The 27,499-nt window shown below is 35.5% G+C and overlaps 1 protein-coding gene across 1 annotated transcript in view; it reads left to right on the top strand.

Annotated features, from left to right (window-relative positions):
• The window catches only part of ARID2 (AT-rich interaction domain 2), a 196,032-nt gene that overhangs the window by 116,951 nt on the left and 51,582 nt on the right, over positions 1-27,499 (top strand). The window contains exons 7-15 of the mRNA XM_017529648.2: positions 6,965-7,031; positions 7,125-7,375; positions 7,703-7,799; positions 7,882-8,091; positions 9,287-9,454; positions 17,734-17,815; positions 19,988-20,122; positions 20,797-20,993; positions 21,258-24,121. Coding sequence (XP_017385137.1) covers positions 6,965-7,031; positions 7,125-7,375; positions 7,703-7,799; positions 7,882-8,091; positions 9,287-9,454; positions 17,734-17,815; positions 19,988-20,122; positions 20,797-20,993; positions 21,258-24,121 — 4,071 coding nt within the window. The remainder of the gene's footprint in view (positions 1-6,964; positions 7,032-7,124; positions 7,376-7,702; positions 7,800-7,881; positions 8,092-9,286; positions 9,455-17,733; positions 17,816-19,987; positions 20,123-20,796; positions 20,994-21,257; positions 24,122-27,499) is intronic.

The following is a 27,499-nucleotide window of genomic DNA, read 5'->3' as shown; positions in this document are numbered from 1 at the left end:
CTTTGAAAACTGGCACAAGACAAGGATGCCCTCTCTCACCACTCCTATTCAACATAGTATTGGAAGTTCTGGCCAGAGCAATCAGGCAAGAAAAACAAATACAGAGTATTCAATTAGGAAAAGATGCAATTTAAAACCCAAAAAGCAGGGCTTTTAATCTTTTTTTTTTGTCCTCATTCTTTCTTCCTCATTCCATCTTCCTTCTGAGTATGTGTTTTTTTCATAGTATAACACATTCTTAACTAGATTTTTCAATGAAAATTCAGAGTTTTAGGGTTGTCTTTATTTTTGTCCACATTCCATATATAGAATTGTAGATTATAAGTTATATTTTTCTTGTATTATTGTTCATTCTGTCGTTTTCTACCTTTTTTCTAGGCTTTCTCTTTTTTTTTTTTTTTGGTCAATTTCTGATCTCTTAATTCTGAGCAGCATTCTGGGTAATTTCCTTAGGCTTGTTCCTTAATCATTTTCAGCTATGTCTAATATGTTACTTGACCTATTTAATTTCTATTTTAGTGATTATGTTTTAATTTCTAGAAATTCTCTCTCTTCTATTTCAGATTTTCCTTTTTGAACTTTTTTATGTTTTTAACTTTGAATATTTTAGTCCTTTAATAAATTAATGTGAATTCTATAAATTAAATATTTATATAATATAGAAACAATATATACATATAATATGTAAATTAAAATTAAATACTCATACTTGATTATTCTAATATCTAAAGCTGTTGTGACTAATTTTACTTACTCCAACTCAGTGGAATAGTCCCTTCTGTTTTATAATGTTGGTTACAAGTTTTAGCAGTCTTGTTTTTGTACAGATTGGATTGCAAGGTTATTCTTCTGTTGCTCTGTTGTACTTGCCAGTCATCTAAAGAGAAAAAACTGATTCAGAATGATTATATTCATTGCTTCATTGATTTTCCGGTGACTCGAGTGGTTACTAAAACCAAACCGAGGGAGCTTAGGGAATAGGCCAGTGGTACAAATTTAGGGCATTATTTTTAACCCAAAACTCAGGTAGAGACTGTCAAGCCCTTTTGCCTCCTTTTCTTTGAAGGTATTAGATCTTTAGAGTTTTCATCATGATATAGATCCACATTCCTAATTCACCACCTCATAAAGTGACCCAAGGTCCTATATTCTGTCCTCATCATAGTGCATTAAGAGCCAAACTATTTGGTTATAGGATTATATACTTTTTTTTTTTAACTCCAGTAATTTGTTGAGGAAAGTGTAAATTGCACAAAGTGTTTAATAAATACATAGTCACAATGGGAGTGGAGATTGTCAGTATAATCACTAATCATATTAAATCAAGAAGACACAAATGGCTGGGCACGGTGGCTCATGCCTATAATCCCAACACTTTCACTTTGGGAGGCCAAGTTGGACAGATCACTTGAGGTCAGGAGTTCGAGATCAGCCTGGCCAACATGGCAAAAGCCTGTTCTATTAAAAACACAAAAAAATTAGCTGGGCATTGTGGCAGGCACCTGCATTCCCAGCTACTCGGGAGGCTGAAGCAGGACAGTCATTTGATCCCAGGAGGCAGAGGCTGCAGTGAGCTGTCACTCCAGCCTAGGTGACAGAACGAGTCTCTGTGTCACAAAAACAAAAAAAAGACCTTACAAGAAGACACAAATATAATCGAAGTAGATTTGATGTTTCCTGCTGTTGTATATGTTTTCATTAACTTCTGCTCTTCATACATCTTTCCATTGCTGCACTTTTTCTAACTTCTTGTTAGAAATTAGAGCTGATGCTTACATGATTGATTGTTGTTTTTATTTTTTTAATATGTACACTCTAATACATATAATTAAGATAAAAAAATTCCCCTAGCACAGCTTTAACTTTATTCTACTAATTTTGGTATGTCAGGTGTTCGTTACAACTGAGTTTAAAATATCTTCTCATTTCCACTATGATTTTCTCTTTGATACCTGGGTTATTTATTTACATTTTTATGGATATGTAGTAAGTACATATATTTATGAGATACATGAGATATTTTGAAACAGGTATATACAATGTGTCATAATCACATCAGGGTAAATGGGGTATTCATCACCTCAAGCATTTATCATTTCTTTGTGCTATAAACATTTAACATACATTTTTAGTTATTTTTAAATGTACTATAAATTATTGTAGTCACCCTGTTTTGCTATCAAACACTAAATCTTACTCATTCTGTTCAGCTATATTTTTGTACCTATTAGCCGTTCCCACTTTCCCCCAGCCTCTGGTAACCATCATTCTACTCCCCATCTCCATGAGTTCAGTTGTTCTACAGTTTCCTGAGATAAGAGTATTGAAATCATCAACTTTAATTATGAATGTTTATATATCTTTTCAGTTCTGTCAGTTTTTACCTTATGTATTTTGAACCTCTATTAGTTGCATACATATTTACAGTTGTTTTATTTTCCTGGTGAATTAACTTTTTGAAAACATCGTATGTGAAATTTAGCTACAGCTTTCTTATTATGTTATCATAATATATTTTTCCCATCTTTATAGTTTTTATCTGTTTTTACACATAGTGTTTCTTATAGACAACATCTAGTTAGCACTTGAAACTCCTCCCCACAGTCTGCCTTGTTGGCAATTTCTGCCTTTAAGTAAGTGCATTAAACCTATTTACACTTCAGGAAACTAATGACATGATTGAGTTTAGGCTCCCAACTTTTATCTAAAAATTTTATTTTGCCTTCATGTTTGAAGGATATTTTTGAAGGATATAAAACTGTAGGTTTTTGAGTTTTGTGTGAACACTTTAAAGATAGCATTGTTATTGACAAGAAGTCAACTTTGTTCTTATTGTTCTATATGTGTTGTAGTCTCTCGCTGCTTTTTTTTTTTTTTAAATAGAGACGGGGTTTCACCATGTTGGCCAGGCTGGTCTCGAACTCCTGACCTCAGTTGATCCACCTGCCTCGGCCTCCCAAAGTGCTGGGATTACAGGCGTGAGCCACCATGCCCAGCCTCTCACTGCTTTTAATATGTTCTCTTTATTACTGATATTTAATTTGGTTATGATATGCCTTGCAGTTTTCATTGCTTATTTTACTCGGGGGTTCATTTAGTTTCTTGGATCTATGGTTTGGTATCTTACGTAAAATTTGGAAAGTTTTTCATAATCACTTCTTCAAATTTTTTTCTTTCCCCTCTTGTTTTTTGTTTGTTTGTTTTAGAGACAGGGTCTTTTTTCGCTTCACAGGCTGAAGTGCAGTGGCTCAATCATAGCTCACTGCAACCTTGAACTCATGGGCTCAAGTGATCCTCCTGCCTCAGCCTCCCAAGTAGCTGGGACTATAGGACCACCACAACCAGACCCCTCTTCCTTTTCTGGTGCTATATTTATAGTCTGCCCTCTGAATTCGTGGGTTCTGCATCCATAGATTTAACTAACCACAGATTGAAAATATTTAGGAAAAAAGCAATTTAAAAAAGAGTAAAAAGTAATAAAAATAAAAAATAGAAGACAGTATAAAAAGTATTTACATCACATTACATTGTATTAGGCATACTGTATTTAAAGTATTCAGGAGGACGTTTGTAGATGATACTATACTGCCACATCATTTTACATGAGGAACTTGGGCATCTGGCAAATTTGGTATCTTTAGAGAGTTCTGGAACCAGACCCCATGGTTACTCAGGGATGAATGACTATGTATATTAGATCATGATGGTGTTCCACAGGTCACCGAAGCTCTTTTCATTGTTTTTAGACCTTTTTTGTTTTCTGTGTACTTAATTGTGGATATTACGCTTTCATTTTTTCTAATTAAGCAAATCTTGTGAATTTTTTTCATTTTCAGATACAGATGGTCCCCAAGTTATGATAGTTAAACTGACAGTTTTTTTACTTTACTGTGGGTTTATTGGGGTGATTAAATGCATTTTCAACTTATGATTATTGGGTCATAAATCCTTTCATAAGTCAAGGAGCATCCATATTACATTTTCCAGCTCAAGAAACTTCATTTGATTGTCTTATATTATCCATTGTTTGCTAATTATGTTCATATTTTTATATCATTGAGCATACTTAATAACTAAACATAATAGTTTTTTAATGTCCTTGTTTGTTAATTTTCTTTTTTGTTTCAGTATCTTATTTTTCTTGAAACTGATTTTTGTCTTGGTTATGGGTGACGTTTCCTCATTTCTTTGTAGGTATGGTGATTTTTTGTTAGTTGTGAGTGTGACATTGTTGAGTGTCTGAACTTTGGTGTTTTTCCAGAGTGTTGAACTTTGTTTTAGCTGGCTGTGATTTCATATATGGATTATCATAGTAGGGTTATTTTAAAGCTTTGTTATGATAGATGTAGATTAGCCTTTACTCTGGGGCTTGTTTATTCCTTCTACTTAGGTATGACATTTTGGGAATTTCTCCTTAATGAGCTAGGTGTATATGAGTTTTCTCTATTCCAGGAATTGTTTAATTACAGCTCCTTATAATTGTTCTCTCCATTTTTTTGCCTAGCATTATGGAGCTTGAGCATACATCTATGTAGCTTAGTATTTAGCAGTTAACTCAAAGTATATGTATGTAGATTCATGGAGCTCTTTCTCTTCATAACTCTTCCCTTATTGAAAATTTGCTCTCAAATTCTAGCCTCCTTAGCTTTGTGGTGGTGTTCTTTTCAGTCTTTTCAGCTTAGCAATCACTATGATATCTTGGATTTCTCTTTACTATGCTTTAGTCTAGAATTAATGTCCAAGTAGAAATATCAGTCAGTCATTGGAATAACCTCATTTGTTTCTTTAGTGATTACTGTCTTGCATTATCTGTTTTTCAATCTCTGAAAACAATTTTTTCATACATGTTGGTTTTTGGTAGGATGACTACTCTAGTACCATAGTCCATATGGCCTAAACGAATGGTCACTTGGAAGCATTTTTCGAAATTTTAAACTTACATGTTTTTTTAACCCCATGACTTTTTAAAAGTGTTTTAATTTGGCTTAACCACATTTACCTTTATAATTTATTCTTCATTAGATTGTAGATAATGAGCTTTTTTGATTTTTATTTGTCAGAAAATGTTTCTATGTCACCTTCATTCTTGAGGAACAATCACTGTTTAAAAATTCTATGTTGGCAGGCTGGACACGGTGGCTCACACCTGTAATCCCATGTAATCCCAAAAATTAGCTGGGCGTGGTGGTGCGTGCCTGTAATTCCAGCTACTCGGGAGGCTGACACAGGAGAATTGCTTGAACCTGTGAGCCAGAGGTTGCAGTAAGCCGAGATTGCACCATTGCACTCCAGCTTGGGTGATAGAGCGAGACTCTGTCTCAAAAAAACAAAACAAAACAAAAGTTCTACATAGGCAGCTATTTTGTTCCATCATTTTGAAAATATCCCATTATTTGCTTCTATTTTGATTGTTCTTTTTAAGTTATTTGGTTTTTTTGTTGTTTTTCTTCATTTATGATTTTTCTCATTGTTCTTCAGGAGTTTTATGATGATGTTTCCACACATTTTTATTTATCTTTCTTGGAGTTTGTAGTGCTTCTTGAAAATATATGCTAACATCTTTGAGTTGTTTTAGACTATTCTCTGCCATTAGATCTTCACATGTTATATCTGCCCATTCTTTCTCTTCTTCAGGAACTCTAATTTGTATGTTAGAGCTTTTCACTGTGTGCCTAATGTCTCATACACTTTTTACACTTCTTCATCCCTTTTTCTCTTTATATTTCAAACTTATTTTCTTATCCTCTCTTCTTGTTCATGAATTCACTCTTGGGATGTTTCTAATCAGTTCTTAAACATATCCACTGAATTCTTAATTTTAGTTATGTTTTTCAGTTGTAAAATTTCCTTTTAATTCTTTCATATGGTTTTCATTCCTTTGCCAACATTTTTAGTATTTTATTTCTTTGAACTTACTATTCATAGTTATTTTAAGTTCTGTGTCTGATATCTTTAATATCTGAATTCCTGTGGCCCTTTTTTCTTGGTTATTGAATATTGTCTTTTAAAAAAAAGTGTGCCTACTTCTTTTTTATTGCTACCAAAGATTGTTTGTCATGCATTTTTTGTGCAGTGGATTTCTTTGATGATCACATGAAGCCAGTAAGCCTTTTTCCAACTAATGGTTTTAAATGCCTAAGAACTTTGATTCCGATAAAACCCAGTTGTTTTGAAATATACACACAAAGTCACGGCTACTGTATATTAATATTACTATAGTTCATTGTTTAATATTCAGAGTTGAAGAAATTCTGAAGAAATGTTAAATTTCCAGTAATGTTTAATGTACATAGAGATGTCATTTTTCCCCATCCAAGTTCACAGATTTTCTGATTTCTTTCATAGTTCCTTCAGGGATCTGTGGCCCTCAGGTTAAGAAGATGCCTTTTTACATAAGTATCTGAAACTATAGACAATCAAGTATCAAAGAATTAATTCATAAAAAGATGCCTTTTTACATAAGTATCTGAAACTATAGACAATCAAGTATCAAATAATTCCCTAGAATGTAGCAGTATCCACATGAACTAAAAATAAGTAGAAACATTATTTTCATATTTTGTGACTATTTTTTAGAAATTACTTTTACATTTAATTTTCAGATGGGGTCTCACTCTGTTGCCCAGGCTGGAGTGCAGTGGCACAATCACAGCTCACTACAACTTTTAATTCCAGACCTCAAGTGATCCTCCTGCCTCAGTCTCCCAAGCAGCTGGGATTACAGGCATGTGCCACCAGTCCTGGATAATGTTTTTAATTTTCTATTTTGTAGAGTTAGGGTCTCGGTTTGCTGCCTAGGAAGGTCTTGAACTCCCAGCTTCAAGTGATACTCCCACCTTGGCCTCTTAAAGTACTAGGATTACAGGCATGAGCCACCATACCTGGCTTGTGTGTGACTATTTCTAAAGCAACAGAATAGTTGTTTCAAATCATGAGAATTAAATATAATAATTTCTCATTACAGTTTTGGAAAGACATCGTTGATGATAATGAAGTTCGTGACCTCATTTCTGACAGAAACAAGTCTCATGGTAAGTTAGTGAAAGCAAAATTATTCAGAACTTTTGAAATGTTAATAATAAATGAAATATCAATTTAAGTGAAATATTTATTTTCTGTTACAGAAGGAACATCAGGAGAATGGATTTGGGAGTCTTTATTTCATCCACCTCGAAAGCTGGGCATTAACGATATTGAAGGACAGCGGGTACTTCAGATTGCAGTGATTTTGCGAAATCTTTCCTTTGAGGAGGGCAATGTTAAGCTCTTGGCAGCTAATCGTACCTGTCTTCGTTTCCTATTACTTTCTGCACATAGTCATTTTATTTCTTTAAGGCAATTAGGCCTTGACACATTAGGAAATATTGCAGCTGAGGTAAGCATGTGATGGTACCTTAAACTAGTTTTTATAGTTAGTGACATTTATTTTAAAATTTTAGGATGTGACATTTTATAGTTGCTATATTTATAGACTATTAAATGCTTACATGTACTAGATGCTAAAAGTGGTGGTTTAGAGGTATCACATACTTACGGAAAAATTATTTGAAATGATGCTTTAAATTCAGTAATGGCTATTTTTACAATAATTACATTTTTTTAAAAGTTATGCAACATTGTTCTGTTTTTTATTTTTATTAAATTTGAAATACACAACTCTGGAAGAAGCATACCTCAATAGTAGTGTTGTTTCTTTTTCCAGCTTTTATTGGACCCTGTTGATTTCAAAACTACTCATCTGATGTTTCATACTGTTACAAAATGTCTAATGTCAAGGGATAGATTTTTAAAGATGAGAGGTGAGTTTTCATTGAAGTATTTATTGTCTAAAGTAAACAAACTGTATCATTTTAAAAATATATATATTTGTGTATTTTTTAGGCATGGAAATTTTGGGAAATCTTTGCAAAGCAGAAGATAATGGTGTTTTAATTTGTGAATATGTGGATCAGGATTCCTACAGAGAAATCATTTGTCATCTCACTTTACCTGATGTGCTGCTTGTAATCTCAACACTCGAGGTGCTATACATGCTCACTGAAATGGGAGATGTTGCTTGCACAAAAATTGCAAAAGTAGAAAAGAGCATAGGTAAGACTGGGCCAAAAAAACACTTAAATTATTTTCTTTATTGAGGAAAAATGTTGAATATGGAACGGTACAAAATCCTCATTTATATTTGGGATTTAGTTTTTTATTTTGAAGAGTCATTACCTCCTTAGGCATACTTGTTTCCCTTTTTCTTTCTGCATGTTTTACATGAGCAAGAAGCATCTGTAATTTAGAGACCAGGATTACATGGCTATCAGTAATTCCTCTTTCATCTCTTAATTTCTGTTGTTATGTATTAAATTTGAAATTAACAAAACTGCTATATCTAACTTCTTGAGAGCAAGTCTTTCTGTTTCATATGACCAGCTACTCTATTAAACAACTAAAATTAAGTAAAACAAGTTCCCTTCTATTCCTAGAAGCTGCTGGTAGTGCTGCAGTCTTTAAAAATCAATGAACTTACCTCCATAAGTGCTGTCAGTTTTAAATATACTTAGACATGCCATGTTGATGTTTTACTTGGTTATTAAAGTGACATGTTTCTTATGTGTAATAAATACTCAAATCAGAGTTAATAAAGATTCAGCTTGAAAACTGTTATCATTGAGAAATTAATATGTGACTTTTCATATCAGTGGTTCTTAAATCTGGCCACACATCGGAATCACTTGAGAATCTTTTCAAGTATATAGATATCCAAGGCTGGGCATGGTGGCTCACAGCTATAATCCCAGCGCTTTGGGAGGCCAAGGCAGGAGAATTGCTTGAGCCCAGTTTAAGATTACCATGGGCAACATAGTGAGATCTCATCTGTATGAAGAATAAATAAAAATAACTGGATGTAGTGGTGCATGCCTATAGTTCCCAGGATCTGGGAGGATCCCTTGAGCCTGGGAGGTTGAGGCTGCAGTGAGCTGTGATCATGTCAGCACTCCAGCCTAGGTGACAGAACAAGACCCTTTCTCAAAACAAAACAACAACAACAACAACAAAAAGATTAAAAAATATGTATATAGATAGATATCCAGCCCCCACTCCAGAGCTATTAAATCAGTCTTCAGAGATTGAGCCTAAAAATCTTTATTTTTTTTTAAGATTCACAGGTAATTCTGATGTACTGTGATTCGTAGACTAACATTTAAGAAGCAGTATTCTGTACAACATGTGTTTCACCAGTGATGACATTGGTTTATAATATTGTTGACTAATAACTATTGCTTTTTATTTATTTTAGACATGTTAGTGTGTCTGGTTTCTATGGATATTCAGATGTTTGGCCCTGAAGCTCTAGCTGCGGTAAAACTCGTTGAACACCCAAGTTCCAGTCATCAAATTTTATCTGAAATTAGGCCACAAGCTATAGAGCAAGTCCAAACCCAGACTCATGTAGCATCTACCCCAGGTTAGTGTTTTTACATATTCTTTTTCAGTATGTTTATGGGTATATAAGATTTGATCCTAAGAATAAATTGCAATGTACAGCATAGAGAACTGATAATTGTACAGTAGAGTAGGCCAAAGGAGAATTTGGATATGTACTCTAATTTCTTAGATATTACACATTCCAGGAGTAGCAGGATCAAGGTGAGCTCAGAGGAAGAATAATATAAGAGGAAAATTAAGTTGGGCAGGATTTAAGAGTAATGTGGTGGTGGATTAGGCATTCACATTAAGACAGCTATAAGTATCCCAATAGGCATATTTTTTGTGATTTTGGTCATGGAAAATTGACATGCCAGGAATAGATTATTCATATATTACCTTATAATTTTCTCAGGTGATCATCAGGATACAGAATACTAACATTCCTAAATCTTGGAACCAACACCACAGAATCAACAGCCTAGGAGAAGACACATACACATATGTATACACACACTTAAAAGCATGTATACCTGCATTTATGCACCATTCCTAGTGTCACTTAGCTCAATTTTCTTTAACTTAGCTGTAATTATAGTGCAGACATGTCTAATAACAAGACTTCTCTTCAGTCCTTGAGCTCCTTTCTCCTGGCTCATTATGAGTCATCATTTTTTATATTTTACCACGCTTGGCCTTTTTTTAGAGTGCTTTCTCTACCTTGGTTTGTCCTAAAAATACATCTTTCATCTCGCCTACCCTTCCATTTCCTATCCTCTCACCTCCTGCTGTCCCCAAAACATTTCTCTTTCTTTGTATGTTTTGAATGGAGGATGCTCCTTTTCTTAACTGATCTGCATTCACACTTTGCAATTAATATAGAGGCTGTGTAGAATGAATTTCTTCAACTTCTTACTCCTTCAGTTACAAACTTACTAGCATCTGGACTCATTTTCCTTCAGCTTCTGCTTATTTCAGAAAGAGTTGGTAATTTCTCCTGAAACTTGCTCTGAATATCAGTCTTTCCTATCTCCTTGATCCTGTATCTTAAACCTCTTTTTCTTTACTCACTTTTTCTTTTCAGCTAGAAATGCATTTAGTTCTCTCTCATCCTCCTTCGCTAGCCCCAAACCAGAAATTTCACTCTCCTTAATCTTTAGCCATCACATCCATTCACCAAATCTTGTTGAGTCTTTGTAAATGCCTAGCCTTTTCAATTGCCAATGCTTATGATTGAACTCTCATCATCTCTAGCTATCTGTTCTCACATTCATTCCTGGTCCCAGTTTTTCTTCTACTCCAACTTGTAGTATGAAAATTATGCACTTTATGCAAAGTATGTAATATGTTTCGTATATTACATGGATTTCTATTTTGTCCTTCTGAAGTGTATGGTAGATTTTTGTCAAATGTTCATTCAACTAACTTGGATCCACCTAACAGAAGTGGACAAATAACAGAAGGCACAAAATAAATGATTTTGACTGCCAGTCTATTCAATGAGCTTTCAACTACAAGTAATAGATGTTTAACAGCCAGTTCATACTGAGGGATCTTTGGTCAGAATATTAATGGTTTCTTAACCTTGATGAAGATATGAAACAGTTCATATTGCTAGTTAAGTGGGTGGTGGGAATGTTTTTTATCATCAAAAAAGAAACTGGAGATTAGATTAATTGAGGTACTTAAAGGAGCAGTGTTAGGGAAATTTATAAAACATCAGTGAATACTCAAAGGTGATTTCATGAAGACTGTTTTTTGTGTGTGGTTAGCCTTTGACCTTTACAGTTCTTTTGACCTCAACAAATGAACCTATTTCCCAACCTAAAATTTGGTCCTCATTTGGCAAATGAATGAATTTAAGTCTTGAGAGTTTATGGCTATTCATTTATGTAGTAGTTCTTCATAGAGATGAGACTAGACCTCTAGGGATTGAAAAGAGTTAATTTCCAGCTGGAGAGCACTTTATTACTTGTGCTCTTCCTGAATGACACTTTAAATTGTTTGATTGGTTATCCTTTGTGGTTTAGCTATTCCCCCACATAATTTAATGCTGCTTTCTTATGAAGTTATCATCTTTAAACTTTTTGCTCACTTCCCTCAGTCCCTCTGAAAACTTTTATAACCTTTTACTCATTTTTAGGTTAACATCTAAATCTCTATCATAATTTAAATAGTTGCAAAGTATGTGTTTTCTTCATGTATATTAAACTACATATTTAAAAGAAAATAATTATAGTGCTTTTTGCATCCAGTGGAATCTTGATATCCTCATTCATTTTTAAAATACACAAACTCTTTAACATCAGAAATTTTGCAACGTTCCTCTTTCACCTTGAACTCATATTCCAATATCCTCACAGAGTTTTATCCTGACATAATACATTTTATGTTTGATATTCTTTCATTCATCACCCTATCAACACTTTTTAGCTACAAAATAGACATTTTTAAAGTTGTCCAATTCTTTGTTCTATAAAGATCTAAATTTTTAAAATTTCATTTGGCCAGGCACTGTGGCTCACACCTGGAATCCCAGCACTTTGGGAGGCCGAGGCAGAAGGATCACTGGAGGCCAGGAGTTTGAGACCAGCCTGGCAGCATAGTGAGACTCCATCTCTACAAAATCAGGGAAAAAATCAGCTGAGCATGGTGATGCACATCTGTAGTCCCAGTTTGGGCCTAGGGAGTCAAAGGCAGCAGTGAGCTATGAATGTGTCGCTGCATCCACCTTGGGAAAAAGAGCAAGATCCTATCTATCTATCTGTCTATCTATCTATCTATCTATCTATCTACACACACACACGTTTATATATATATATATGCACACACATATATTTTATCATTACAGGTTTTAGTAATAAATGGTACATCAAAGAGTAAATATGTTGTAAGTTTTTATAAATACTTAAAGAAGGCCAGGCGTGGTGGCTCACACCTGTAATCCCAGCACTTTGGGAGGCTGAGGCTGAGGCAGGCAGATCATAAGGTCAGGAGTTCAAGAACAACCTGGCCAACATGGTGAAACCCTGCCTCTACTAAAAATACAAAAATTAGCTGGGCATGGTGATGCATGCCATAGTCCCAGCTACTTGGGAGGCTGAGCCAAGAGAATCACTTGAACCCAGGAGGTGGAGGTTGCAGTGAGCCAAGATCACACTTCTGCACTCCAGCCTAGCAACAGATTCAGACTCTGTCTCAAAGAAATAAAAGAAATTATTAAACAAAAATTTACTTGAAATCTATCTCTTAGCAAGATGAATAAGACTTATTCTCTAGAAGCTATTAATTCAGTATATGTCTCAGTGACTATTATTGCTAGAATGAAACTGGAATTAGTATTAATTATATCTCTATTTCCCTTTTTATAAATATAAATTAAAAAATCTAGTTTGCATCATTAAATAGATGAAAATAGACAGTTTGTTGAACTTCAGAATTATCCAAAAAGTATTAAACTTATTTTTTTACAATCATCTGAAAACTTGAGTTCACCTTTGTTTTTGTTGAAATCAAAGAATTAACAAGTACCTGACTTGCTTGAATATTTGTTGCTCAGTCATTAGAGGCCTTTTTTTTTTTTTAAGTTTCTGGAAAATATATCAAAAAGATATTAACAAGATATGATTATAAATTATACTTGCTACTGTTTTACTTAGAGGCATCTTGTGTACCTGATACATTCAAGAAGTTTTAGCACAGTGGTTCTCAAACCTTAGGGTGCATCAGAATCATCTGATAGACTTATTAAAATAAAGATTTCTGGGCTACATACCCTGAGTTTCTGGATCAAGTGGGACCTGAGATTTTTTTTTTTTTTTTTTTTTTTTTTGCTTTTTGTAGGGAAGGGTGAGGCATTAAGAGGCACTGAACCCAGTAAAATATAAATTTGCTTTAGTAAGTAAGGATATGAAGCTTTCAAAGACGCAATCTCACTCTGTTGCCCAGGCTGGAGTGCAGTGGTGCTGTCTCAGCTCACTGTACCCTCTACCACCTGGGCTCAAGGCTCCTTCCACCTCAGCCTCCTATCTGGGACTAGGGGTAGCCACCACCACATCCAGCTAATTTTTTTATTTTTTATAGAGATGATATATCACCATGTTGCCCAGGCTGGTCACAGAAATTTCATTTTTAACAAGTTCCCATAAGATGATGATGTTGCAGTCCAGGGACTGTATTTTGAGGATTATTGGGTTAGGAAAATTGAAATATTCTTCATTTCAAGACCAGTACAGTGTATTTGATGTTTAAGTGCTTTTTATCATATACTTCAAATATATTTTTATGAAAATCTTGACACTGCAGATTTACCTCAGCTGATTTATGGGAAATGTCTGCCACGTAACCTAGTAAAGATTGTTTTTATTAACAGAAGTCTCTTGCTTAATCAGACTCTTTCTGTTCCTCAGAAAAAGTCCAACTTTGTTTTTTTTTTTCAGTTCAAGGAAGTATGTTAGTATGTTACTGTGACACCTTCTTTCCTTCAGAATTTTAACAGTTAAATGTGCCATGAGTTTGTAATCTAAATGAAGTAAGATACCACCACGTCACGTACTTTTACGTTCTTTTTTTGTTGTTTTTGAGAAGGGATCTCAGTCTGTCACCCAGACTGGAGTGCAGTGGCACAATCACAGCCTGGCTCACTGCAGCCTTGACCTCTCGAGCTCAATTGATCCCCCTACCTCAGGCTCTTGAGTAGTTGGGACTATAAGTACATGCCACCAAGTCTGGCTAAGTTTTGTGTTTTTTGTAAGGACAAGATTTTACTGTGTTGCCCAGGCAGTCTCAAACTCCTGGGATCAAGCAGTTCACTCACTTCGGCCTCCCAAGGTGCTGGGATTATAGGAACGAGCCACCACACCTGGCCCACCTTTGATAATTCTTTAAAATACTTTCTGTACTTTGTTTACACAGGATTCTGTCTCAGAAGTAATGCATTCTTTAAAAGTAGTTGAGGAGGCAAGGGTATTAAGCAAAATTATAATTACTCTATAATATATCTGAATTCAGAACAAACCAAAGAGCCAGAATACTTAATTTCTGATGCCCAGCTTTGCCCTTAATTTTAATATATAAAATACTGGAATTGACAAGAAGCTATACCAATAATAATTTGGTTAAGAGGCTACATGGACACTAATGTTTCTAATTCTCTCATTAGTGTTCCACATGTTGTTACACCATAACAATAATGTAGCTAACATTTATATGGTGCTTGCTTTGTGCTAGACATTAAGTAACTTGTACATGATCTAATACTTAACAACATATGAGGTTAGTGTACTGTTACTTTCCTCGTTGTATAGAGAAGTTAAATTAATTTGCTCATGGTTACACAGCTAGCTAGTGAGTGATGGAACTCTCTGGCTTTAGATTTAACCATAATGCATAATATTGTAGGGCTATCAAAGATGGGTGAGAATTAAGTCATTTGATTCCAAAATAAGAGAAAAATAATTATCAAAGAGGAGGTGATATTCTCGCAAATCAGTTTTAGGGAGAATACATAAAGTTGAGTGTCTGGAAATTGATTCAAAGTATAAGCACCTTCATTTGGAATGTCTTCAGGTGTCCTGAGGGCAGTGCTCCTCAGTTTGTAGCTACTTTTTATAGTAATTATGTTTCCAGTTTAAATTACTATTTGTGATTTTATTCTTCTTTCTACATTGTTTATAAAGGCTTCTCATGATTTCAGTGTAATTTCTAATGTTTCATGAAATTGATTGCTAATTCATTCAGAAAATTTCAGTCTGAGTGGTATAAATGAAAAGTAAAGGGAAAATAGATTTCTACATAGTTTCAGGTCCTAGAATGTATTTTCTGTATTAGTATCATCAAGTTAGGAGAAGAAAAGAATAAGCTAAGATTGTCAACAGGAAAAATTGTTTTTGTTCTAACTGTTGCATTATCTCAAGCAGTATATAGTAGTATGGCTCTGAAATGTGACAGTCCTGGATTCAAATCCACACTTTTAAAAGAAGGCCTTCCAAGTATACCCAGGTCTGCTACCTCTACTATGTGTTCCTGCCTGAACTTAATCTCTGAGCTTTAGTTTTCTGATCTGTAAAGTAGGGATAATTAAATTTAGACTTAAAAGATTAAAATAAATAGTGTAAATATAAATGTATTTATATGGAGTATGTATTTATTAAGTGGCTACAATTAGCTGTTACCTCAAAGAAAGCATGGGGCCTCATCAAAGGTCTGGATTGCCTCAGATCATTCACACATTTGGCTGTGCTATGGAGCTTGTCTAGTTCCAATAGTTTAGAAATGAATTTGTTCTGTTTGAGGGTTCTGAGAAGCTTTGCTAAAATATCATCTGAAAAAAATTGGGAATATTCTGTATGGTTTTTTTGTTCATTCGTTTGTTTGTTTTTTGAGACGGAGTCTTGCTCTGTCACCCAGGCTGTGGTTCAGTGGTGTGATCTTGGCTCACTGCAAACTCCACCTCCCAAGTTGAAGTGATTTTCGTGCCTCAGCCTCCCAAGCAGCTGGGACTACAGGAGTGCGCCACCACACCTAGCTAAGTTTTGTATTTTTAGTAGAGACAGAGTTTCACCATATTGGCCAGGCTGGTCTTGAACTTCTGACCTCGTGATCCACCCGCCTCAGCCTTCCAAAGTGCTGGGAGTACAGGCATGACCACTGCACCCGGCCCGTTCTGTATGTTTAAAAGCTACATTGAAGGCTGGGTGTGATGGCTCAAGCTTGTAATCCCAGTACTTTGGGAGGCTGAGGCGGGCATATCACCTGAGCAGGAGTTTGAGACCTGCCTGACTAACATGGAGAAACCCTGTCTTTACTAAAAATAGAGAATTAGCTAAGCATGATGGTGCATGGCTATAATCCCAGCTACTCAGGAGGCTAAGGCAGGAGAATTGCTTGAACCCAGGAGACGGAGGTTGTGCTGAGCTGAGATTGTGCCATTGTACTCCAGCCTGGGCAACAAGAGTGAAACTCTGTCCCAAAAAAAAAAAAAAAAAAAAACTACATTGCCATGTCACATAACAGGTTTTTTTAAAACCTACAAAGTAATGCTGATCTATAGTGATAAAGGATAACTAATTTTAATTTTAATTTATAAATATATGATTCAGACTTATAATTTATGATTTTTACTTTATATTTTTCATGGTTTCTTTAGTTCCTTTATATAACATAGTAGAGAAGAAAAGATAACATACATCATTTTTCTACAGAGTTCTTCAACATGTTAGAAAATAGTAAATGATTTACTTCATTTATTCATTGACCTTGAAACTTAAAATATGTCATAGATGAAATTTGAGAAATTGTGTCTTAAGATTAATAGTTAGTACATTTTTATACAACTATGTTGCCTCTTTCAGAAAAAAAGTATAACTCAAATTTATTATTACAGCAGATATCTTCTTTTTTTCCTCCTCAGAAAAATTGTGGAAATCCTTTTTTGAATATGGGACTTTAAATTAGTTCAGCTTTTGTTCACTGTATTAAAATTTTATATGTGCCATTTACAGAGTTACTAATTATTATTATTATTTTTTTTTTTTTGAGATGGAGTCTTGCTCTTTTGCTAGGGTGGAGTGCAGTGGCGTAATCTCAGCTCACAGCAACCTCTGCCTCCTGGGTTCAAGTGATTCTCCTGCCTCAGCCTCTCAAGTAGCTGGGATTATAGGCGAATGCCACCACACTCAGCTAATTTTTTTATTTTTAGTAGAGACGGAGTTTCACCATGTTGGCCAGGATGGTCTCGATCCCCTGACCCCACAATCCGCCTGCCTTGGTCTCCCAAAGTACAGAGATTATAGGCATGAGCCACCATGCCTGGCCTATTAATTTTTTAAATTAAGGAGTGAAGTTATAATTTCTGATGCATTCTGCTTCCATAACTAAACTGAAAGATACTCAACTTGCTTATGTGTTGAACTGTATGACCCTGGGCTAGTTTTTAAAATCACTTCGAGTATCAGTTTTCAATCTGTACGTACCTCACAGAAGAATTAAGTAAGCAGATATTGTAAAGTATTTAGTTCAATGTCTGGCCAATGGGAATAATAGAGGCTATATTAGCTAAATCATCCATATTAATTATTATTATTTGAATAATTGTGAGGTTAGACAAAATAGTTCATATGAATCTTCTAAGACAGTGCCTGGTATGATATGTGCTGCATTATATATTAGATTTGTTCTTAAATGTGTATACTTTCATATGTTTATATACCTTTTAAAAAGGTATTCTTTGTATTAATGGTTTTAATATCTATAAAATAAGTATGGCATATAGTGACTAAGTTTTAAGAAATGATGTAGCTAATGTATTTTTTTCTTTAGCTTCCAGAGCAGTTGTAGCGCAACATGTTGCTCCACCTCCAGGAATAGTGGAAATAGATAGTGAGAAGTTTGCTTGTCAGTGGTAAGTGGTTTATTTCTATTAAGGATTTATCCTTGAGAAGAATAAAGCAAAGATAAAAAGGAAATGTATTGTACAGACATCCAGAATGTTTTATTCTGTATTCCTTTTTAGTTAGAGTAGAATATAATTTATAGAAAGAAAGGACACTGTTAAATCACATTCCTTGTATATTGAAATAATTTGAAAGAAAAATATTCATCAGAATTTTCAGAATTAAAATAGTATGACTAGAATTTCATTAAATTATACCATTTAACTTCTTTAGAGTAAAATTTGTGTTAAAAAGTTATCTTTCACCTTGTAGAAAGTACAGTTTGTCAGGTTACCAAATTTGTTCTTCTAAAATTAACATTTTGTTAAAACTGAATTGAACTGACCTTAAGAAAATAAAACCAGGTATTTTTGAATGTCTCTTCTCTTCCATCTAAAGCGAAACTTCTTATTTATTAACAATTTTTTGGCTATGTGAATAGTAAAGGGAAATTAGTCAAATGATAGAATAAAAATGCAATAATATTTCCTTGAAAAGATTGTATAGTCATATCTCTGCCACTTTCTGAAAAAAAAAAAAAAAGTAGAGTTTTAAAAATTTCAATTGTTACGGATAGTTGCCTCAACATTAGTATGAAATTCAACTTCTTTAGGAGATTAACAGATTGAAGTACACAATCATTTCCAATGATATATCAACTTAAAAATTTCTTTTCTTGACCCCTTTTCTGCCGTTCTCTAACGTTATTTTCTCCCATTTCACGCTCATGTCACTCTCTGTTCCATGTTTTTGGTGCTTTCATACACGTCTTTGTTCCTGTGACAGCTTTCTCCAGACTTTTCTACTGTTTATGGTTTTAAATATCTCTAATTGTTTGCTTTTTCTTCATCTTCTGTATTTTTAAACATTGGTCCCTTATTCTTGAATCTTTTCCAGTAATATTTGGAAATATTTGTCTTCTCCATTGCAACCAAAATGAAGTTTTTATATCTATTCTTTTTGAAATTTCAGTACAGACAGAATTATGAAAGTTGGAAAGAATACACACCATAACCACTATAAAATATGTGTGTGTTAAGCATAGATGCAGTCTTATAAATCCCAGTTGCACGTTCCTGCTAGTTCTTGGAAAAAGGGAAGGGAATCATTTTACAGTTTTTTTTTTAAATCGTGATTACTATTTGATTTAGTTTTTCAGAAACAACTAAGCTTGGCCTATTGTACATAGTGAATTATGGAAAGTGCCTATCAGGGTAATTAGGCCTCCATTCCCAATTTATAGGTAAAGGTCATTTTAAGAAAAAGACAAAACGAAGTTTGAATTAGTTTGTAATGGATTAGCAAATTAAAAGTGTTTTTGAAGCCAAGCCCAGTGGCTCACACCTGTAATCCCACCACTTTGGGAGGTGAGGTGGGTGGAAGGTCAGGGGATTGAGACTACCCTGGCAAACAAGGTGAAACCCTGTCTCTATTAAAAATACAAAAAAATTAGCTGGGAGGATCACTTGAACCCAGGAAACGGAGGGTACATTGAGCCTAGATCACGCCACTGCAGTCCATCCAGCCTGGGTGACAGAGTGAGAATCCGTCTCAAAAAAAAAAAAAAAAAAGTCTTTTTGAAATGGGGGTTGAGAGTGTGCAGCATGGGAAGTGTCATTGTTTTAGGAAGTAGCTGAAAAGTTTGGATAAGTTTTCTGAAGGAATTTGATCCAAAAACCAAGAAAAGTTTAACCTTACTTCAGTTCCCCCCATTTTCTTCAGCTCTAATGCAAATAGCTCATAATTGGGAACTTATTTTATGATTATTACATGACAGGATCATGAATAGATATTCACTAAATAAAACTATTTCTTGTAGAACATTTGTTGCTGATCAGGTGCTGACAACCCTGCTTTCTCTGGGTTGTGAACATAGTTTTTATATTTGTTGTCAGTGACATTTTTAATACTAAAATAAGTATGCTAATCTCTTGATTTAATCTGAAATTTAGCATATATCCTTGGTACTAACATATGAGTCAGTGAAATTTGATTAGAACGTACTAACGTATGAGTTAGTGAAATTTGATTAGTTGGTATAATTATTAGTTTTAACACATTGCTTCCACATGGCTTTAGTATATTTAAATGTAGACTTTCCTATAGTATATTGTATAATGCTTAATTTTCTCCTTTTTTAGGCTAAATGCTCATTTTGAAGTAAATCCAGATTGTTCTGTTTCTCGAGCAGAAATGTATTCTGAATACCTCTCAACTTGCAGTAAATTAGCTCGTGGTGGAATCCTAACATCAACTGGATTTTATAAATGTCTTAGGTAGGATGCATAGTTCTTTAAATAAAGTCCATTTACATCACTTACAACATCTTTTGCTCTTTAAAGAAAATACCAAATATATATCTAGTTTTAAATATTTCTACTACTAGAAATTTTGTATGGATAGGTTATATAGTGTGGTGTGGGTTTAAATAAAAAGCAATTTCAGAAATCACATCTGGTGCTTGTATTAGAACATTATGAGATTTATCAAATAAAGAAAAGGAAGAAATGAAATATACTTTTTTTCCCCCTACTTTTAGGCGTTAAAGACATGACTTTATATCTTTTTAATGTTGCATAATAGTATAAAATATCTTCAATACAAAGACTTTTTGATATTTAACAAAGTTCATAAAAATAGGTATCTTTTATTAGTTATAGGGTGGAATTGTTTAAAACCCAGCAACATTGTTAATAAATAGTGATTTTTTTAATTGGAGGAGTAATCTTTTATATTTCTTTCTCTGCTTCCCATCCTTGTAAAATATAACTTTTCATATATTTATATAAATATATAAAATATAACTATTCATATATTTATATAAAATATAAATATATGAATCATATTGACTCATGCATAAGTAAACATACTGTTGTTGTTCATGTAAACATAATGTTGGAAGTCAGTGTGATAGTTATCAGAACTTACTGATTATTTATGTACTTTACAGAACAGTCTTTCCGAATCATACAGTGAAGAGAGTGGAGGATTCCAGTAACAACGGGCAGGCTCATATTCATGTGGTAGGAGTAAAACGGAGGGCTATCCCACTTCCCATTCAGATGTACTATCAGCAGCAACCAGTTTCTACTTCTGTTGTTCGTGTTGATTCTGTTCTGGATGTATCTCCCGCTCCTTCACCTGCAGGTGTTAATTTTTATTGTATTTTTTAAGTATTACTGATTTAATAATAAAACTGAATGAAAAATATATATTCTATGCATTTTGAATGTATAAGTTTACTTTGTTTCTCCAGTAGCATTTTCTTACTTAGTCTATTATTTTAGCATATACATATGATTCAAAATTGTTGCATGTTAATTTCTTAAAACTATCTTAAGTAAAGTAATTCCTACTTGTGGCTTTTCAGTCATTTCATTTGGAATTTTGATGTTTTCTTCGTATTTTCAGGAATCCCTCCTGGATCACAAACCATAGGAAACCATTTTCAGAGGACTCCTGTTACCAACCAATCTTCAAATTTGACTGCAACACAAATGTCTTTTCCAGTACAAGGTGTTCATACTGTGGCACAAACTGTTTCAAGAATTCCACCAAATCCTTCAGTTCATACCCACCAGCAACAAAATGCTCCAGTGACTGTCATTCAAAATAAAGCTCCAATTCCTTGCGAAGTAGTTAAGGCTACAGTTATCCAGAATTCCATACCCCAGACAACAGTTCCTGTTAGTATTGCTGTTGGAGGAGGACCTCCACAGAGTTCTGTGGTTCAGAATCATAGTACAGGGCCACAACCTGTTACAGTTGTGAATTCTCAGACATTGCTTCACCATCCATCTGTAATTCCACAACAGTCTTCATTACACACAGTGGTACCAGGACAGATCCCCTCAGGCACTCCTGTTACAGTAATTCAGCAAGCTGTCCCACAGAGTCATATATTTGGCAGAGTACAGAACATACCAGCTTGTACTTCTACAGTTTCACAGGGTCAACAGTTAATCACCACATCACCCCAACCTGTGCAAACTTCATCTCAACAGACATCAGCTGGTAGCCAGTCACAAGATACTGTTATCATAGCACCCCCACAGTACGTAACAACTCCTGCATCCAATATTGTCTCAGCAACTTCAGTACAGAATTTTCAGGTAACTACAGGACAAATGGTTACCATTGCTGGTGTCCCAAGTCCACAACCCTCAAGGGTAGGCTTTCAGAACATTGCACCAAAACCTCTCCCTTCTCAGCAAATTTCATCAACAGTAGTACAGCAGCCTATTCAACAACCACAGCAGCCAACCCAACAAAGTGTAGTAATTGTAAGCCAGCCAGCTCAACAAGGTCAGACTTATGCACCAGCCATTCACCAAATTGTTCTTGCTAATCCAGCAGCTCTTCCAACTGGTCAGACAGTTCAGCTAACTGGACAACCTAACATAACTCCATCATCTTCACCATCACCTGTCCCAGCTACTAATAACCAAGTCCCTACTGCCATGTCATCTTCTTCCACCTCTCAATCACAGGGACCACCTCCTACTGTCAGTCAAATGTTATCTGTGAAAAGGCAGCAACAGCAGCAGCATTCACCAGCACCCCCACCACAGCAGGTACAAGTACAAGTTCAGCAGCCCCAACAAGTACAGATGCAAGTTCAACCTCAGCAGTCGAATGCAGGAGTTGGTCAGCCTGCTTCTGGTGAGTCGAGTCTGATTAAACAGCTTCTGCTTCCGAAACGTGGTCCTTCAACACCAGGTGGTAAGCTTATTCTCCCAGCTCCACAGATTCCTCCCCCTAATAACGCAAGAGCGCCCAGCCCTCAGGTGGTCTATCAGGTGGCCAGTAACCAAGCCGCAGGTTTTGGAGTGCAGGGGCAAACTCCAGCTCAGCAGCTATTGGTTGGGCAGCAAAATGTTCAGTTGGTCCAAAGTGCAATGCCACCCACAGGGGGAGTACAAACTGTGCCCATTTCAAACTTACAAATATTGCCAGGCCCACTGATCTCAAATAGCCCAGCAACCATTTTCCAAGGGACTTCTGGCAACCAGGTAACAATAACAGTTGTGCCAAATACAAGTTTTGCAACTGCAACCGTGAGTCAGGGAAATGCAACTCAGCTCATCGCTCCAGCAGGAATTACCATGAGCGGAACGCAACCAGGAGTTGGACTTCCAGTGCAAACGCTTCCAGCCACTCAAGCATCTCCTGCTGGACAATCATCCTGTACCACTGCTACTCCCCCATTCAAAGGTGATAAAATAATTTGCCAAAAGGAGGAGGAAGCAAAGGAAGCAACAGGTTTACATGTTCACGAACGTAAAATTGAAGTCATGGAGAACCCGTCCTGCCGACGAGGAGCCACAAACACCAGCAATGGGGATACAAAGGAAAATGAAATGCAGGTGGGAAGTCTTTTAAATGGGAGAAAGTACAGTGACTCAAGTCTACCTCCTTCAAACTCAGGGAAAATTCAAAGTGAGACTAATCAGTGCTCACTAATCAGTAATGGGCCGTCAATGGAATTAGGTGAGAATGGAGCATCTGGAAAACAGAACTCAGAACAAATAGACATGCAGGATATCAAAAGTGATTTGAAAAAAACGCTAGTTAATGGAATCTGTGATTTTGATAAAGGAGATGGTTCTCATTTAAGCAAAAACATTCCAAATCACAAAACTTCCAATCATGTAGGAAATGGTGAGATATCTCCAATGGAACCGCAAGGGATTTTAGATGTCACTCAGCAAGATACTGCCAAAGGTGATCAACTAGAAAGAATTTCTAATGGACCTGTATTAACTTTGGGTGGTTCATCATCTGTGAGCAGTATACAGGAGGCTTCAAATGTGGCAACACAGCAATTTAGTGGTACTGATTTGCCTAATGGACCTCTAGCTTCCTGTTTGAATTCAGATGTGCCTCAGCAACGCCCAAGTGTAGTTGTCTCACCACATTCTACAACCTCTGTTATACAGGGACATCAAATCTTAGCAGTTCCCGACTCAGGATCAAAGGTGTCCCCTTCTTCTGCCCTATCGTCTGATGTTCGGTCTACAAATGGCACAGCAGAATGCAAAACTGTAAAGAGGCCAGCAGAGGATAATGATAGGGAAATAGTCACAGGAATTCCAAATAAAGTAGGAGTTAGAATTGTTACAATCAGTGACCCCAACAATGCTGGCTGTAGTGCAACAATGGTTGCTGTGCCAGCTGGAGCAGATCCAAGCACTGTAGCTAAAGTAGCAATAGAAAGTGCTGTTCAGCAAAAGCAACAGCATCCACCAACATACGTACAGAATATGGTCCCGCAGGTAAGTTATTCTATGATTGCATTTCTCTTATTATAAAATTTCTGATCTGTACATAAGGTTTTAGAGGGAAATGCACTGTTTTTCTGTGTCTCACCTTGAAAAGTTACTGTATCAGCTCACTTGTATCCAAGCTGTCCTGTTCTTTTTCTCTGGTCATATAATATTAGTTTTCAATTTTAGCACATGATTTAAAGAATTTCAATTTTGTTATAGATTCAAACTAATAATTTTGTAGGCTCAAGGTAGAGAAGCAGTTGCTAATCTAACATCTTTTGGAGAATTTTAAAGAAGTATCTTAATCTCTTTTTTGAGTATACTGCACAGGGGTTGGGGGAATGGGGGTCCTAAGAGTACTCTAAATGGGGATTTCTGTATTTGATTTTGACCTGAGTGTGTTTTTGTGGCCCCTTTAACAGTACTTTTTGTAATAAGGATGAATCTTGTAATAACTTTATCAGTCGTATTCTTTTTGTATTTATGTATTGAATTAGCCTCCTTTAGTGTTAAAAAAGTATTTATTGTAATTTCTGTTTGTTTCAGGTATTCTGATACTTTTTGCTGTTTCTTACTCCTTTGCTTTACTGTCATATTCCTGCTATTCTCTTTTTAATGTCTAATATTCCATCTCTACATGCCTTAGTAAATACAAGTATTTTCTAAAATCAGCACTACTAAATTGAGGGTCCAATCAGGCTATAAAGATTTTAATGACAATCTTCTATGCTCTTTCGACTGAAATCATGGATTCCCTTAAGAGTTCTCACCACCTATTTCCTGGATCACTTTCACTCTTTTTTTTTTTTTTTTTCATTCCTGCATAGCCAGAACCTTCTGTGACTACAACTCTGCTAGCACAGTTCTGGCTTGAGTTTCTTCTGTATGCTTACAGTGACAACAGCAGATATATGGCCATTGTTGGCATTAGTACGAAACCTAGGTGTGGGCAGCAGCCAAATGGAAAGTACAAGAACAAAAGGAAGAGCCCCTTGCTTCAGAACAGTTATTGCTGTTGCAATTGCTGATGGATATTACTAATATGCGTCTTTCTTCATATGAATGAATAAAGTTGCCTTCTTGAAGTGAAGTTCAAAAATAAAAAAAGGATAAAATTGATCAGTGCTGCTGTGGGGCATAATAAAATTTTAATTTATATATTTATATTGTCTGAATCTAATTTAGAGTGACTAAACTGTGTATTCTTTAGGGCAGGGGCCCCCAATCCTTGGGCCACGGACCAGTCCGTGGCCCATTACGAACCACGCCACAGCCGGAAGTGAGTGGCAGGTGAGCGAGTGAAGGTTCATCTGCATTTACTTACAGCTGTTCCCCATCACTCACATTATCTCCTGAGCTCTGTCTCCTGTCAGATCAGTGGCAGCATTCGATTCTCATAGGAGCGCAGGCCCTATCATAAACTGTGCATGTGAGGGATCCAGGTTGCACACTCCTTATGAGAATCTAATGCCTGATGATCTGTCACTGTCTCCCATCACCCCCAGATGGGACCATCTAGTTGCAGGAAAACAAGCTCAGGGCTCCCACTGATTCTACATTACGGTGAGTTGTATAATTATTTCTTTATATATTACAGTATAATAATAGAAATAAAGTGCTCAATAAATGCGCTTGAATCACCCAAAATCATCTCCTCACTCCCTGGTCTATGGAAAAATTGTCTTCCATGAAACCAGGCCCTGGTGCCAGAAAGGTTGGAGACTTCTGCTTTGAGGGATGTTATATACCTGGCAATAATTAATCCTGAGATGGAAAATACTATATCATTTTTATTCAAACAAACTTCCACATGTTGAGTTTTTCACTAAACACATTTTTTCAAGTAGTGCATGCAATGTCGAGTATATAGTGTACATTCCCTAGTTAGGTTTTTTTCCCCTTATATTTAATAATTTCCCATTTCACCTTGATTATGTGCCTGTCTTTCCTCTTAGAGACCTTTACAATCCTAAATAGTTATAACAGACCAAATTAGAGAGAAACTATATCACTATGGAATTGTTTCATCAGCACTCATTTTTTTGTGCCCTTAATTTTCCATTTTGGTTATAGTCAGTAATATCGCAATTACAAAGAATGAACAATAATACTAGCTAAGATGAAGACATATGGTAGGGACTTTATACTAAAGCAGTTTCTCATTTAATCCTCACACAACCTTATTAGGTAAAAATTATTATAAAGATGAGGACTCAAGATGGCTAATAACTTACCCAAGGTTACCAACTAATATGAGGTGGTATCAGGACAGAAACCTGGGTGCATCTGAAACCAAAACTCATGCTTTTAACCCATTAACCTTTCTCCTCTCCACTAGTCTAGAAGATTTCTTTATAAAGCTCTGTAAAGCCTTTTTTTTTTTTTAAAGTCTAACATATTGATGATTTGAGCTATTCTGTTAGAAGATGTTAGTTCTATTAAATGATCATTTTAGGACATTAGTGCTAAAACTCGTTGATTATTTGAGCTGTGGTGTTAAAGGATGTTTTACTAAATAATAATTTTAGGACATTAATGCTAAAATGCTTTACCTAGCACATTGGACATATATGTAGTTAAGTCAGGCCAAACAATCAATACATTTTGTTCCTAATCTGAAAAAATCTGTATTAAACTTCCTTACATTCTCACAAAGAATATAGTTTATTTAAAATAGGTACATTCTTTATTTCTACAACTGATATTTGCTTGTCTTGTAGAAATTAAAATCTTTGCAAAGGAAAAGATGTAGCATGCATGGTGTCTATGAGAATGAGAATAACAAAAACAGCATTCTTATGTATAGCACTTGGCCCAGTGCCTGCTCCATATATGGGCACTTAGTAATGGGGAAGGTATGCTTTATCTTTATATAAAAGTTGAAGTACCTATTGGGGCTAAATATTTTTAACAGACAAAAATATTAACTGTTCAAGATGGCATTATAAGTTTCTTTGGAATGGAAGGCTGTTGGGCCTTCTGACGAGCATGCGAATTAATAGAAAACCGTGTCCATTATTGCCCCTATCCTTTAAATTTCTTTCTTTTTCGGGTGGGGAAGACAGGCTCTCACTCTGTTGACCAGCCTAGAGTACACTGGTGCAGTCACAGCTCACTGCAACCTCAACCTCCTTGGCTCAAGTAATCCTTCCACCTCAGCCTCCCAAGACTGTAGCTGGGAGCACAGGCATGTACTGCCATGCCCAGCTAATTTGTTTTAATTTTAATTTTTGTAGAGATGGGATCTCCCTATGTTGCCCAGGCTGGTCTTAAACTCCTAGTAGACTCGAATGATTCTCCTGCCTTGGCCTCCCAAAGTGCTGGTATTATAGATGTGAGCCACAGTGTTTAAATTTCTTTATATACTCTTCTTTTTTTTTTTTT

The sequence above is a fragment of the Cebus imitator genome, unplaced genomic scaffold, assembly GCF_001604975.1.
Source record: "Cebus imitator isolate Cc_AM_T3 unplaced genomic scaffold, Cebus_imitator-1.0 Scaffold2, whole genome shotgun sequence".
NCBI classification, from domain to species: Eukaryota; Metazoa; Chordata; class Mammalia; order Primates; family Cebidae; genus Cebus; species Cebus imitator.
Note: the sequence above shows the minus strand (reverse complement) of the source record. Positions and strands in the feature narration are given on the sequence as shown.